Below are 16,334 nucleotides of genomic sequence, written 5' to 3' on the forward strand. Positions count from 1 at the left end.
TCTATATTGGCATCTTCCAAACAGATCAGAACAGTACTCACTCTGAGTGGCATAAAGGCCCTCTGTTGCCTTATCCTCGTGCCCATCGAAGTCTCGGCTGGCCAGCTGCCTATTGGCTGTCTCCAGTCGTTCTGCAAAAAACAGGAAATACTTCAAGTATAAATATATGTATATAAAATTGTAGGCCAACCAAGAAAATAAGATGCATGCCAGCAGAGAAGTATAAATAGACTCTCTGAAGGAGGATATTAAAATGGAGGCTGACACATACATAAAAGATGAGGCCTTTGACCTCTTCCATGAAGCTGTGTTATTCAGATTCACAGAAACTGGGAGCAAAGTCTCTGCCATTCACAGCTGACATGCCCAGGCACTCATGTCTCACACTACTCAAAATGCACAAGGCATTTGCAATCTGAATGACCCAGCTGTGTAAGGAGATGGCTGCTTTCCTGCAGCGAAGAGCTGCCCCTGGTGCAGCAAGACATCCTGGGGAACAGGAGCCCCCAGCCCAGTGACACCACTCCTTGAGGATGCCCTGGGAAAGAAGGCATTTTCTGCAGCCAAGGACAGCTTCCCCTGGAAAGGTCCTGCCTTCAGAAACTTCCCCCTTCAAAAAGACAATGTGTCCCACTCACACCATTGCAAAAAACATAAAAATATAAGTCAGCTTGAAAAAGGTACCCAAGTACCCCCCATCAGGAACCTGGATGGGCAATAGGAAATGGAGGATATGTTGGGTAACTTTCTCAAAAGGATACGCTCAAATTTAAGCTTTTAAAAAAAGGGATAACTTTGAAACTGGCTACTGGCCTGTGAAGGCACTGACCTTGGAGATTTATGGGTAACACAGCATTGTTCTACACTGCAATTTGCTCTTTAGGAGTGGGCAGGTGTCTCAGTTTGAGACAACAGGATACTGTGACTGGTGGCCTCACTGTCAAATCCGTATTTTCAAGTGCTAAACACAAAGGCACCATCTGGAGCTGATTCTTACATTTTGCCAGAAGGCTTTTTTGCCATCAGGAGGGTGACAGCAGTTTTGTCTAAGACCAATGAGCAGGGCCTTATTTCTCATGATGCGTATCTAAATATTGTGTGAAGCCACTCCTCTAAAGCCTGCTGCTCTGGAGCTTGTTAGTGAAACAGCATGTCAACCAAAGGGGGAAAAAACCACAAGCAACTGTAACGTACCACGGAGATCCCTGTTGAAGTCATGAAGTCTCCTAATCTCTCCTTCGAGTTTGTTTCTCATCGCTTTGTCCAGGGACTCCCTCTTAGTGGTGGTCTTCACCAAACCCTCATAAGCTTCTGAAATCCTCTGAATCTCAATTTCAAACTGAAAGGAGAGAGAGTTCCTGTTAAAGCCCTGCAGGAATGTGTCCCGTTCCAGTGTTTGCCCAGCACATTCCAATAACACAAGGGGTCAGGGCAATGCTCATGTCCAGTGTCACACCAGCCACCAACTCTGCAATGACCGATCTCCCTGGCAGACAATGCCATGAAGCCCCAGCAATGCTGGTGGCTCCTGCACTGGGGACCCCTGTTAACACCCTGTGGGGCAGCTCACCATGTCACAACACCTCAGGACACCCCACTGGCAGCTCCCAAAAAAGCCTGAGGTGGGCTAGACTTGATGGAACTGCTTGGTTGCCTTTGGTCTATGTCCAAGGTGACTGCTTTAATTACACCCAAGAGGAGAAAAAACAAGAAATGGTGTACTTGTGTGGGCTGTATTTTCTCCTAGAAAGGGTGTAGGAGGCAACATTTATTGTGCAACAGATCCCTGATCCAGAACTTATCTCTGAGCTCTGAATGCCACCAAAAATATTTTAGGCTCAGCTCTGGCCTCCTGTCACTTTTAAACTACTGTGATCCATTCCTTTCCATCCTTGACTGAAGACTTCTTTATACAAGAGAAACTCTCTGTGACAAACAGAACCAATTGTCTTGGATTTTCAATCTTCTTATCTTCACCTTCTTGAAATGTGGAGAACTGCAGGCAGGGTATGCAGAGGAAGCCCTTAGTGGTGAACTTGAATCTTAAGACCTGAGCCCAAAAGACTGACAGAAGAATAGTCCTGGGTAGAGTTTTGCTGCTCAGCTCAATCCATCCAACTCTTTTAATAAGATAATATCATGTTAAGTGATACAGCTTTGCTAAAATTATTGCTGCAGAGATGATCAATGCTGATGTGGGAATCTGTTCCTGCATGCCTGGCCCTTGTGTTCATCGAGAAAGGCTTGATAATGTGCAGGCTGGAAAACCAGAAGACACACATAGCCTCCCAAGTACCTTTCTAAATCTGGTGCTTTTTTGGCCTCTTGAGTCATGGGTGGGACAGATTCATGATTTTTGAAGCCAGGGTGCAAGCTCACCTCCACTTGCTGAAGAATTATTAGGTTCCTCTCAGTAAGCTTCAGGCATGATTTTCCAGCTGCAGCACTTGCAGAGTGAAAGCTCCAGCGACACTGGAGCTGTCACCCCACTGGGTGTGTAGGAACGCACAGTGAGGCTCCAGCAGCCTGGACCTGCACCTCCTACAATGCTGGAGCCACTCTGTCAAGATACAGCCCATGGGCAGGCAGCATCTCCAAACCACGCACCAAGGAAGCCTGGCAGAGCCATGATGGCGAAACCTGATTACCTTCCCCAATTTGTGCTTCCAGCTTGTTCACAAGTACAAAAGCTGAAACAAGTGGGGAGATTCAGACTAGCCATGAGAAAGAGTTTCTTAACTGAGTGGGTGGTCAAACCCTGGAACAGGTTTCCCTAGAGAGGTGGTCAATGCCCCAAGCCTTTCAGTGCTTTAGAGGCATATGAACAATGCCCTCAGCAAGATGCTTTAATTTGGTTCTCTCTGAATTGTTCAGGGAGTTGGTGAGCCACTATCTGCAGGAGAAGATGCTTTCCCCAGACAGCTCCTACCAAAGCAGAGCAGATTTGCCAGCACAAAAGTGGCTTTCCACAGCCTAACAGTCTGGCCCAATGCAGCTGGTTAGCACAAGGGCTCTGCTTGTCCCTCTATATGCTGGTATTTCCCAAAACACATCACCACACTCCCTGCAGCCCTGGAGGCAGAAACTTCCTGTAGCAAGTGCTCCATCAGCACTGAACAAAATTAAAGGAGAGCAGAAGAACAGCCATAAATTGTATTGGCGTTTCTCAACAGCTCTGGGATTTCCTTCTCCTTCTTCCATGGAGGAAAAAAAACCCACTTCAGCGTTTTCTCTGCCTGGTAGCTCCTGGAGCCAACCCACTCAAACAACCCACACATGTGGCATGGGGAAGAGCCAGCCCAGCCTAGCAATTAAACTTCAGCAGGTAACACTACTCAGAAAAGGGAAAATCATCCAAAAAGCTCAAAATTAAATGCACACAATTCCTCTTCCAACTTTTTTTAGGTAAGAAAAAAAGGCAACTCATCAAACAGCAGAAGGACTCATCACCTCTCTAGAAAAAAGTCTGTTCACACACAACTGAGAATGTGACAACCCTCAGAACTGACCTGTTTGTACAAATGCCCAGGGAGTCCTACAAGTCGGGCTGACTTTCTCTAACTTCTTCCCCTGTTCTGTAATGAATAAAAGTGATGGGAAGGTTGTCCTACCTAGAATAAAACTCTTACCCACAAACAAGAAGTACTCATTCCTGACCTTTCCACTTGCAATAAGAGGGAAGAGTTTTCACATCCAAAGTACATAATTTAACTCAATCACATTTTCAGAGGCAATGCTTGTGGGAACTGAGGAAGACCTGCCCTGACCTTGTGTTCAAACACAGCAAAAGCAGCATGGGAGGGATACCATGTGTTAGAGATTTGGTTTTCTGAAGAAAGAATGCACTTGAGTATGTGTTTCACTTCAATACTCCGCTTACATTCCCCCAAAGTCAATGGGACTCAAGTCCACACTTTATTGACTGAAGTGAGACTTCAGCCCATGCTTGAATACCTTTCTGTTGGTGTCTGATGCAACAGACTTGCAGGGCATCCAAGATAAAGAGAGAACCATTTCCAAGGGTGAAAGAAACCAGAATATTTATAGGGCATTACACTTAAATACCTTTTACAGAACAACGCAGCTTTTGTAAAATTAATAGCTGGAATATTTCTTTTTGCCCACAAAGGCCACAGGAAGTCAGTAATAAAGTTTTTGCAGATTTCTTCATGAATAGTTAACGTTGCTGTGAAATTTTTTTTAACTGAGTTTAGGAAATTCTGGGAATAAACTCAACTCATCTTGTTGCAGAGAAGGAGGCAGAAAGGACAGCAGTCACAAAACACGTGGTCTTTTTCCTAATCTCTTTGAACAGATTGTCACAAATTTCTCCCAAAGCTAAGGAGAAGTTTCTCCCTAAGCTGGGACATGGTCTCTGAGGGCTGCTTCTTCTTCTGTGAAGGATGTCCCTAAGAACACCCTGATCCACACAGCATACAGAAAAATTGAGGTCTTATATAGACTCCTAAATCCAGAGAGAAAAGACCTGCAGCCTAAGCTTATTTGTGTATAAGTGGTGGGAAGACATAAATGAAATAGTAGTACAGGGTCCAAAATAAGTTATTTGGTCTGAGCCCTTGGGACACAAAGCCATCAGATCTGGGGAGCATCTCTGATTTGCCTTCAATGCGCCTCAGTTTTAAGCAACTTCTACTTCATTTGATACAACTCTTCATCTTCTCACCCAGACAGTGTGCAAGACATCACCCTTTGGCGCTGAAAAAAACCTGCATATTTATAGAAAAGAACATGCAGGATCTCTTAGAAAAATAGGTTTCAAGCAAAATCTTTATCAAATGGTCCTTTCAGATAAGGGGACAGTGCTTTTAGTTCATTAAAGCAGTCACCAACATGTTCAAATGGATATCTAATATCAGTTCTTAGAAACTGGAGGAGCAGTAACTGAAAGCCTCTAGGACAACCCCGTTCATCAATTTCATAACAATGGACAACCCCACTGGTGGATGTTACACTTCCAAAGAGTGTGGAGCACCACACGAGCTTATTGTGGTGGACAAGAATGCTTGGGACAAATAAGAACGTGCTCTTCATATGGTTCTCACCTGCATCTCTAACCCCTGTGCAGATGGTGCAGGACCCTGCTGCACCAGGAACATACCACCCATGGGAGACTTCCAGGGAAAGCTCCAGTGAGGCCAGCATGGAAGATGGAAGGGGAAAATACCCAGTTGAGAGATATGTGATGGACTGCTCTGTTTCATCCTAAAGGCAGTAGAGCCCACAAGGCACAGGATTACCCTTCTGTGAGACCACCATGAAGTGGCCAGTGGTGCAAACCCACTGCAGTGACACAGCTACAAAGAACAGCTGCCCAAAGGCAGAAGCACCAAGAGGGTTATCCTGGCCAGGCTCCATTCCAATCTCTACACCTACCTTCTGCAGCTTGTCTGCCTTCTCGTAGTAGCCCTCCAGCTCCTGCCGCAGCACGTGGTTCTCCTCTGAGAGCATCTCCACCATCTGCTGTGCCCGCTCCACGATGGCAAAGGCGTCGGGTGTCAGCGGCTGGCCCGGCAGTGTTGGGGTCTGGGCAGCCACGGGGGCCGGCAGTGGGGTCAGGGAGCCTGGGAGCAGAGGGCCAGCGGTGGCCTGCGAGGACATGGGGCTGTGCTGCTGGGCTGGCGGCGGCGGGAAGGGCGGCGGGCATTGTCGGCTGTGGGAAAGCACACATGGGGGAAGCGTTAGAGCCGCGCGCCCTCGAAATGCTTACGAGAGCTTTCACCTAGTGACTGCATGGTTTATTAATAGTGTTCTAACTGGACAGTCATGACTCCTAAATGCCAACAATTGCAGCAGAGACTGGGTAAATTGTCTCCTCGCCTGCTCTTCACAGTGACATACATGTCTGGTATGAGCGCATAAAGGAAGCACTGACTCAAAACCAGCATTTTTGCCTAGGTGTGCAGCTAATATTTCAGCAGCCACCAGCCTCTTCCTGCCTCCCCTTCCCACAAACACCATGGCTGAGAAGCATAAGCTGGCAGGCTTGAAGAAAACACAACGCATGCATTACTCACACATTGAACACCACTCCCTGCCCAGAGCAAGACCAGTGGATCAGCTGAGTTGGGAGGCAAGAGGAAGTGATGTGAGCAAAGCAGCATCCCTGAGTGGCTCTAGCAAGTAGAAGAGGAAGTGCTGCTGCAGAACTGCTGGAGGCACAGCCCCATTCAATCACAGTGAGCCATGAAAGCCATCCTCCAGCGGGAGACCTCATTGTGTCACTCCCTGATTAAGGGCATCTATCACTCACCAGACTCATATCACGGAAGAATAAGCAGTGAGCTGGTAGTGGATCTGCTTGTGAGCTAGGCTTGCTGTCAGCAGGCAGCTCTTTAATACACCCGTATCATAATCTGCAGTGGCTGGAAGACAATCCAGGAGGATGTCTCAGCAGTGAGGGTAAGCCTGCAGCTGACAGCCAGGTGGGATCAGAGTCCCTCACCTGATCCACCTCCATCCCTCCATCCACTGCACAGGCAGCCCTCAAAGCCTCGGCCACAGGAAGCAGTCCCAGGCAAAATCTCACTGTGCACAGGCTGAGCCACTTCTCAGTCCTGATGCCAAAGTTCAGAAATTTCTACACTGATCTTGTTGAAAAGACTCAACCCACACCACGTGGTACCTCAGTGTCAGGGCCCAGTTTGGCTGGAAAATAAGTTGGCTGCTGGACCCCACCTGAAGTCTGCAATCAAGCACCTTCTGGATTTGTATTTTAACGTAACCACAAGCTGCTAGGCTTGCTGTGGATACCATTAACTTTATTTCTGTACCCTACACACAGCACAAGACATAATGCACATATTTACCCCACTGGGCCTCAAAGAACCATGAATGCTTTTTCTTAGACAGACAATTTTGTGCTATATAAATACATAGTAATTATGGTTACTGTTGTCTTCAGCACCTACACAGCTTCTCAAAATAGGGTTTTCAAAAGCCTTCAGTGTTGGCCTAATTCTACCGACAATAACCCACCACTTTGTTCGACTGCAGCAGAACAAAGCTGAAAAGTGAAGGCAATTTTAAAATCCTGCCCTAGAAAATGAACAGCACTGCTCTAACAAACTTGTCCCTGCCAAGCCACATGCCAGCAAAGAAAGCCAGCAATTCAGCCTTAATCTTCTGTCCAAACTAGAGTGAAAGCAAATCTCCAGGCCCCCAGACACAGCACACACACAGTCCCACACTCTCATCCCAGCTTTGCCCAGTGCATCCACTCTGTCCCAGAAAGGTACTGAAAGGAAGGAGGAAACACCAAACACAAGTACACTGCTAACTTGGTCAGAAGTACAGACCAGCGTCCCTGGGAAGAAGATCCCAGCAGAGCTTCATGCAGCCAGCAGTGAGGAACGCTGTGCTGAGCTCAGTCTGGCCTTGAGATGGCTTTGACCTGCCTAGCATAGACATGCTCTAAGGCTGTGTCTCTCCTGTAAATTAAACATCCACGGAGACGGCTCAAGAGCACAGGAGAGGGGCCATTCCCCCTGGTAGCTCCCAGGGCCAGAAGGGTTTGCTCTCAGTCCCAGGCACATTAGTTCTCTGGCAGAGGTGCAGGTTAATAACTAAGGAGCTAAATGTCTACTGAAAGAGGATAAAAGACAGGAAGCCAGGGAGGTGCCATATGACACTTCACAACAAAACACACAGGAATTAATAGAATCACAGAATGGCTTGGGTTGGAAATGATCTTTAAAAACCATCTAGTCCAACCACTCTGCCACAGGCTCAGACACCTTCCACTGGATGAGGCTTCTCGGGGCTCCAGCCCACCTGGCCTTGAACACTTCCCATGACGGAGCATCCAGAACTTCTCTGGGCAACCTCTTGCAGTGCCTCACCACCCTCAGCATAAAAACTTTCTTCCTTATATCTAATCTAAATCTACCCTCTTCCAGTTCAAACCTATCTCCTTTTATCCCATCTCTAAAGGCCTTGGTAGAACTGTCCTGCTCCAGCTTTCTTGTAAGTCCCCTTTAAGTATTAGAAGGCTGCAGTAAGATCTCTCTGGAGCCTTCTCTTCTCCAGGCTGAACAACTCCAACTCTGAGTCTGTCTTCATAGAAGAGGTGCTCCAGCCCTCTGATCATGGACATAGTTCTCACACCATCCCCGCAATCCCCCCCTCCTTCTGGTGCTCCAGTGTGCACACCTGGCAAGGGTCCTGATGCCCATCGTGGGACTTGAATATTCTTTTGCTCAAAAATCTGAACAATAAATAACATCATGAGTAAGGGATGTTACTCACAGTGCAAAAGATGCTCCACAAGTGAATGTGAACTCAGACAAGCATGCAACATCTCCTCAATGCTGCTGACAGCCAGTCTGTGCTCACGTTTTACCACACCAATTAGTTCAGTTAAGTGTGAACTTGTTTGTCTTTACCAAAAGAAAAGGCACCACTGGTTTTGTGCAAGTAAAAGCCCAACTGTCTGGACAAAGCTACACCCCTACAAAGACACTTAATAGAAAACAGAAAATTTGGAAGATTTGCTGCAGGTACAGATTTTCTCATTTCTTTATGGGAATAGCATAGAGCAATAGAATTAAATTGATCTCTGAATCTAAACCAGTGGAGATACAGCAATCTTTCTTTTTCATTATGAAGCACAGCAGTCTTTGTCCATAGATACACCCTTTAGACCCTTGCATGAACTTTTGACACTGTACTTTTGGGAAATCTTACCCCTTCCTCAATTTCATCTTTTCTTGTCACTTTAGTCTGTCTAGATTTACACTACAGAGCAAGGAAAGACCACAGAGATCTCTATGTTCTTGAACTGCAAATTATTTTCTGAGCTACTAAAGATTTACACCCCATAGCAGCTGCCAGCCACTAGAGTCTCAGCAGCCATGGTCACAGGAGAGATTCTCCAGCGTTTTCCAGCTCAGAAACTGAAACAGGTACAACTGACTTTATATCTCCTGAAGCACAGCTATTCAATAAAATTAATGTTTCTAACTTTCTTTTTACTTGTTTAATCTGTCCCAATTTAGTTCTGACTTAGCCAACTGCAAAATCTCTGAGTACATATGTAATAAAATAAACACAGCAATTCACACTAACAAATCAGCATTTGCAAAAATAGGAATGTTATAACAGCAGCTTAGTTCCTATCCAAATTCTCATGTAAAGCTCCAAAGAAACACAGCAATCAGGATTATCCTGAGGTCCTTTGGGCTTAGTAAAGAATGACATTCTCACAATGCTTTTACTGTAGTTTAAATGTTGATCTTACTCTGCACTAGAGCAGGTTAAAATCTTTCAGCCAAACATTCTAGTTAACAATCATCCTTCTTAAAAGCATGCAGCAGTGGAACATTATGAGTTTTGGCTATCTCTGCAATATTTCAGCTACATTTCTATTAAAAACATATTTTTTGTTGGCATTATTGTAGAAGTCAGGCCCCCATAAGCTTCTGCAATGTATTGTAAAGGAGGAAAAAGAGAAAAAAAATTAAGAAAAACAGTTTTTTCAATTAAGAGCACCAGCAGGCCATGAGGCTTTCAAGGGCTGCTGCGCTGGGGTCACCAAGCATTCTCTTTCTTTTCACAGATATAGCATGCATAATAGCGTACAATACAATGTCTTCAGCAAAATACTTGACAATGGACATCACTTTCATACGAAACTCCTCAAGATGTTGGGGCTGCCCAAGCCCCCAAATTTAGGCATGGTCTTAATAGTCCTCTTACACTGGACCACCTGGGAGCAAGAATTACCAAGACACAGAAATCTGGGGAGAATTTGTAACTTTACATAGAAATAAAAAACCTGGAAAGGAAAATTAATGATAAAGTCCACTTGCTGTTGATGACCAGGAAATAAATACAAAAGAGCTGTTGTTGGATAAAGCAGCACAGTATTAGTAAAGGAAAATGCCTGTAAATGTTCTGGAAAGAAAATTCCACCTCAGCCTTGCTACAGGTACAGTGAAGCTCTCCTCTCTTCAGGGATGGAAAGGGGCCAGTAGAGGAAGGACTTTGTTTCCAACACACCATGGCATTTACATTCATAATTAAAATGCCCTCCTCTAACCTATTTAGCTCATCTTTCTCTGAATGCTCTGCCTTCCTTTGCCTCTAGGGCAGACTGGCCTATTTCATCTTTCAAAGACTCTCCCAAGGAACTTTATCTCACAACTTCATGCATCTTCTGTGGATGCTCTGGATGAGTCAGCGATGAGAATAAGGCATTTCTGGGGTGCAGTCCTTTGAAGTTGCCTTAGGCTTTTACCTTACAATGGGAGTAAAAAAGTGTGTGAAATGTGCTTATTCCTGCCCATTGACTGGGAGCCTTCAGTCAGGATACTAACCTCAGACCAGGTGTCTACCTGATTTCATTATGATTTCTGCACTCATGAAGCAGACTTCAAACACTATTCTGTCTCACTGGTAATAACATGGAAGAAACAGTATTATGACCATGCAGGAAAAAAAACAGGATCAAGCAAAGTCAGGAAGCCCAGTCTGATGGTCATGGTGCAAGGAAACACAATTATAGATCCATCACTAAATGGTGATACAGAAAGAAATGGGAGAACATTTGCCAAAGCCCAGACATGGCCTTCATAGATGGAATTAGCAATAGTTGCAGTGTTTGTTTCAAAAAACACTCTGCAGACTTGGACTCACATCTCTTGAATTTACTGTTTTGTTGGTGACAATTGTTAGTTCTGGAAAGACTTGGTCCAGCTTCTTTGGCACGATTATGTGAAGATTCTCAGGGCAAAATGATAATCTAAAAAGACATATGCTGTATCAAAAATACCCTTGATAGTAGAGAGAGACAGGATATTGTATTTCCTCACAGAGATCCACACTCAGAACAGATTCTCAGCACAAGGAAAAGGTGCCTTCCTGAACCTCTGCACTTCTAGAGGAACCAGCTGGGATAATGATAGAGAAGGGTAAGGAGAAATGACAGGGCATCATCCAAGCTGTGGAAACAGCTTAATTTCACTTTCATTTATTTTAATGTAAGGCATATTAGACCAGAAGGAAAGGATACAAAGCAAAGCTCTTCTGCAGAGCTGTCAGATGGAAGTGTAGCCTGCAACCCACACTCATCCTTGCGCTATCCTTGCCAGAGAAAAGCCAGGACAAGTCAGTTTGGGTGTAACATCCTTCAGCTTGTCCACAGTGCCAGCAAACCCACCTACCTGGGCTGTCTCAGGGAAGAAAACGAGCTCCTTGTGCCCTGACAGCAGCCACAGACATGGCTGAATCACTAACTATCAACAAGTTGTCTGAAAACAGCAGTAATGTGTGTGGGGGGATAAATACACAAATACTGGAGAAATAGCAGACTATTTCAGTAGTTAATTATAGACTTCTACATCCTGGCCGGGTGGAATTTTATGAGGCACATAATGGGATGTATTTAAAAACAGCCCAGATTTATTCTTTTCATTGATTCTGCATGCTGATTTTGAAAATGGATTAAATCAGAATGAAAAGGTGCCTGCATGATTGTCTTCTGCACATACCACAAATTAATTCCCCTCTGTAAGAAGCAGAGTTTCCAGTTCAAGGCTTCATTTGCATTATACACTCTTTTTATTAATAGTGTCGATAAAGAAATCATTCTGAATAAAAGACACCAGGATCTGACAAGAGCCACTGGGATCAATGAAGCGGATTCATTGCACCGAGTGATCTGGATCACAGTTTAAGCACGACATGGAGATACAATATCGACTTGAGCTGGTCCAAGTTCATCCATCCAGGAATAAATACAGCAAGGTAAAGTGAAAGGGTGGAATATACTATCCTGGGCTGTGACAGCCCTCACATGCCTGACTGGGTAACAAGCTGTATGGAGAGATCCCAGGGTGCCAACTGCAAATGTTAATGAGCTATGTAAACAAGGAACACTGAGCCAAATCAGAGGTGTTACTACACCTGATTAGCCTCTGGTCCAGCTGGTACTGAACCAGTGTTCAGGCTGGCCTTCCACAGTGAAAAAAAGGAATTTTGACAATAGTGAAATAAGTACAGGGCTCTGGACTCCATCTGTTAAATGTATTAAAGAACTGATAGCACAGGTCTCTTCACTGTATTTTACAAAGATTTTTCAAATCCCTGGTAACTAGAAAACACAGGCTGAAACTAAAATGGAGATCTTTGCCAGAGATGGCAATTAGCTAGTGGAACAAGGCTATAAAATCCGTGATGGATTCTCCAGATGGAGATTGTTATATTCACTAGGACTGAATGTTTCACAAACTGGAATTAATTCATGGCATCATGCAAAAAACTAAATTAGATTAGTTCCAAGCCCTTTTACCTAACAAGCTGTGACTTTCTGAACCTACACCTAAGGAAAGTTAGCAAAGACACCATTCAATAATGGCTGCACATCTAGGAAAGGAAACGTTTTCTAAAGATTATTATACTTGGCTAACTTAAAGCATTCAGAAGTCGTGAGTCAGGGCCCCAAGCACCAAGCAACTGGCTTAAAAATACTGACATTTTAAAAGGAAAAAATACTGGTTCATTTTTATTTGCCTTCTAGTTGTTTTGTCCTTTAAGCTTCAAGGTTCAAATTCTGGTCTGCAACTGTGATGTCCATAAAACAGAAGTCACTAAATCTAATTTATAAAAATGCTGAGACCGCATCATATGACTCTAGGATTTCTTCAGTACAACATCAATTAATAATCTTGAAATTTACAATAAATTTCAAGATTTCACCCCAATGATTATAAAGGCAATGTCTCCTTTAAAACCAGTCATGTGCAAAACAAAAAGTCAAACCAAAAAAGGAAATTAAGCAGCAGCTACAGTTATTCCATTTTCCTTCAACAGCTCCTGGTCAGCATTAGTCCATTTCCAGCCACATTTCCCTTATCAAAGAAGGACAGTGGGGAAGTGGGGGTTCCCTTTAAGTCTTTTCCATCCCTGGTACCTGTGAGTGCTTTTTCTGGATCTATGCTCTCTGTGTTTCTCCTCTTTTGTGGAACACAGAAGACTCTCGCATGGTCCCCATCCAGAGGATGAACCTGCACTGATGGATGGGCTGGGGAAGTGATATGACCAAGACAGAGGGAAGGAGATGCTGGGGTACATGAGATTCCCATTTGACCATGAGCAAAGTTCTGTTTCCATCAGCTTCTTTCCCAGACACTCCTGATCAGATGAAAGCTGAAATTCCTTACCTCACTTGTTCCTCTAACACAAAAACCAGCCCCTCCAAACCCTACCCCTACTGTTAATTAACCTTATGAAACGAGGCAGTCCCCTATCTCAACCTCTTCTGTCACAGTCCAACATGCCAGCCAGATGCCTGGCAGTGAGCATCCCCAGAGCCCAGATAAGGGGAGAAGCAGTGATCAAGTGCAGGGTTCACAGGAAGGTTTATGCTTGGGAGCAACCTAGGAGTGTAACACAGTGCTCCCCCTGCACCCAACTCCTCCAGCAGGGCTCAGACTGTGACTGCTGCCCAGGCAAATCCTGTAGTAAAGACAGGGCTGACTGACATCCCTGAACAGGTAACCTGCCTTTATCCTCTCCAAAGACTGAAATACTTGGCATAGAGACCACTTTACGAAATTGCATTTTAAGCAGCGCAGACATGGGCAAGCCCATCCTGTCACGCGGGCCAAGATGCATGCAAGGATGCACTGGAGCACAGCTGCTGAGATAGAGAAATGACAAGTGATGAATAAGCACACAGTGCTTATAAAGTCACCTCCAAAATGCTTTAGTCAACCAAATCTTCCTGGGGGACAGGACCATACAGGACCTGGGACCAGTTATAAACTGGGATAAGCACAGAATAAACTAAGTGAGTTTATTTCCTGGTTTTTAGTGACAGCAGTTCATAATAATTGAGAAAAGGTAATGAATAATTGAGAAAAGTGTGCTGAAGGAAAGTGAAAAGTTGACATCCTTGTGTTAAAAAATACAGAGAAGCCTGAGATGAGGATGAAGACCACCACTTTGCTGAGACCCAGAGGCTCACTGTCTGACATCTGAAAACAGTCAGATGTTCCCCCATTCACTGACACAAAACCTCCCCAAAATCCAGGCAGCATATGAAGGAAGCCAAAAAGGCCCCGAAAATGATCACCTGTACATCAGGATCCAGAACTGCCTTAAATAAAGCTCAAGAAACACCATACACCTTAGAGCAAACCCTGACTTGGTGCAACAAGCCCAGCCACACCAACCCCCTAACCAACATCTGTACGAGTTTGCTGGCATAGTCAGGGATAGCAGACTGACAAGTATTAAGGCCCTTGCTGAGTTACAAGAAAGATAGCACTGAAGATTTTTTTAGTAAGTGTGCAAAACTTGGCTCGGCTCTGCTCTGCTCTGTCATGCTGCCAGTCCTCTGCTGCACCGCATATCCCTTCCCCTGGTGCCCCAGGACCTGACAGGAGGGAGATTTCTCCAGCACCATGCAAAGAAAGCACATAGGGGTAGTAGACATCCTCTCTGCAGCGTGATTTGGGGGTAAACGATGCTGCCTTGCCAGGAACAAGCAGTGACCACCATCACGAGCCAGTGGATTTCTCCCCACAGCTGCTGGGGTGATCCAGCCTTTGCTGAGGACTGGAATGGAAATCTGCACCGAATCAAGGAGGTTTCTCAGCATTAACCTTGCTGATCAGGCAACTGGGAAAAGCTCTGGAAGTGGCCCCCAAGGGTTTTCTACTTGACTCCACTGATGTTCCCAGTTAGCTGAAGCAGTGCATGCACCACCCAGCTCCACTCACTTGCACAGACTCAGAACACTCTGCGGCTATTGAACCAGCATTTTCCAAGAGTGATAAAAATACCCAAACCAGCTCCTTTTCTGTGGGCATGAATCTGCTTGGTGCTGGAGATGCTTGTTAGCATCACAAACAACTGCAGAAAAGCATGGCCCCAGTTGCCCTCACATCTCCATAGGTCTTTCTTTGCATAAACAGGCATTTTTGCTGAAGTCTTAAAAATACCATCTTGCTCTGAAAAAATTGCATAAACTCTGCACAGTGGCCATACATGTAGCTGTAGAGGGACTCAGCACAGGCCTGCCACTTGTCACAGCCACCTTGCCCCTGCCACTGAAACTACACTTTGAGTTTCTACCTGTCTCAACACAAAACCCATCTTTGCTGCAAACATGGAAAAGCAGAGCATTCCCTCCTGCATTTCATGGTTTACACATTTTGGACAGAAAGAGCCAGGTTGGTTGCACCACCCTTTCTTTGTGCCTGTGCTATGGTAAAATAACTGTGCAACTTAAAGTGATGCCAACAAAACCTCTGGGGATTCTGGGATCAGTAAAGACTCAATGAGGCAGCTTGCAACATGGAAACTGCTCACATTCACACCAAACAACTTCAGACTTCCAAACCCAACAAAGTAACTGTCTGAGAGGTCAAAGAGACAAGGGATGACACAGACAAACACTTGCATTGGGGTACAACATGGAAAAAGAGCCCTTAACACACCACCTCATCTCTGAAGGCAGGACCTGCACCACTCACAGGGCTCAGCGCACAGCCAGCAAACACTGGATTATTTTTAATGCGCTTGGAATAAACCTGTGCTCACAGGGAGGCCTGGCATGAGGGGCCCAGTATCGTGAAAGCCCCACGTGAGCCCTGTGGGAAGATGTAAGTAGCACACAGTGGAATATAAGCTTTATAGAGTCCTCTGGGAGATGCAGGTGCCTCCATCAGCTGGGCCTGCCATCCCGGCCACAGGATGTTATGTCCCCACTGCAGGGGGATGTCCCCACCGTGTGCCTGGAGCTACAGCTCACTCTGGCCATCTCTACACGAGGCCCAAGCCCCACAGACACCCGGGCAGGACCAGTGACCCTGCAGACCCCCGCAATGGCCATTACCTGCTGAGCCCGTACTCTGGGGGCGGCTGGTAGCGGACGAGGGCCAGCTCCGCCCGGGCAGGCTGGGGAGCAGCGTAGGCGGCCTTGAGGACATCTTGTGACGATTGCTCACCGTAGAAGAGCCCGTGCTCCTGTGCCTTGCTGCCTGGGGCTGCTGCCTTGCCTTTGTAGGGGTACTCGGGAGGGGGGCCCCGTGGGTCCGTGGCCTTGCTGGGTTGTGGGGCTGCCTTGAAACCCTTCCCACCTCCCGGGGCTGGGGGGTGCTGCTTGGCCCCGTTCCTCTCCAGCGAGAGCTGCATGATCCTCTCGCTCAGCGAGCGGACGTGGCCCTGCTTCAGCTCCTTCAGCGCCTCATCCTTATGCGCCTGCCCGCTGTTGGCCCGGTTCACTGTAGGCCTCCCCTCCGTCCTGGACTTTTGGCTGGAGGAGCCATAAAAAACCGGCGTGGAGGCGGTGGCTGGTGGGGCGGGGTGGG

General features: G+C 45.9%; 1 protein-coding gene across 1 annotated transcript in view; it reads right to left on the minus strand.

The window, feature by feature from the left end:
• AMOTL1 (angiomotin like 1) overlaps nucleotides 1-16,334 on the minus strand; it is a 65,668-nt gene that overhangs the window by 23,988 nt on the left and 25,346 nt on the right. The window contains 4 exon segments of the mRNA XM_031066059.1: nucleotides 42-131; nucleotides 1,195-1,339; nucleotides 5,395-5,671; nucleotides 15,860-16,323. Of these exon segments, the coding sequence (XP_030921919.1) occupies nucleotides 42-131; nucleotides 1,195-1,339; nucleotides 5,395-5,671; nucleotides 15,860-16,323 (976 nt within the window).

Source organism: Geospiza fortis, unplaced genomic scaffold (assembly GCF_000277835.1).
Source record: "Geospiza fortis unplaced genomic scaffold, GeoFor_1.0 scaffold16, whole genome shotgun sequence".
In the NCBI taxonomy this organism is placed as follows: domain Eukaryota; kingdom Metazoa; phylum Chordata; class Aves; order Passeriformes; family Thraupidae; genus Geospiza; species Geospiza fortis.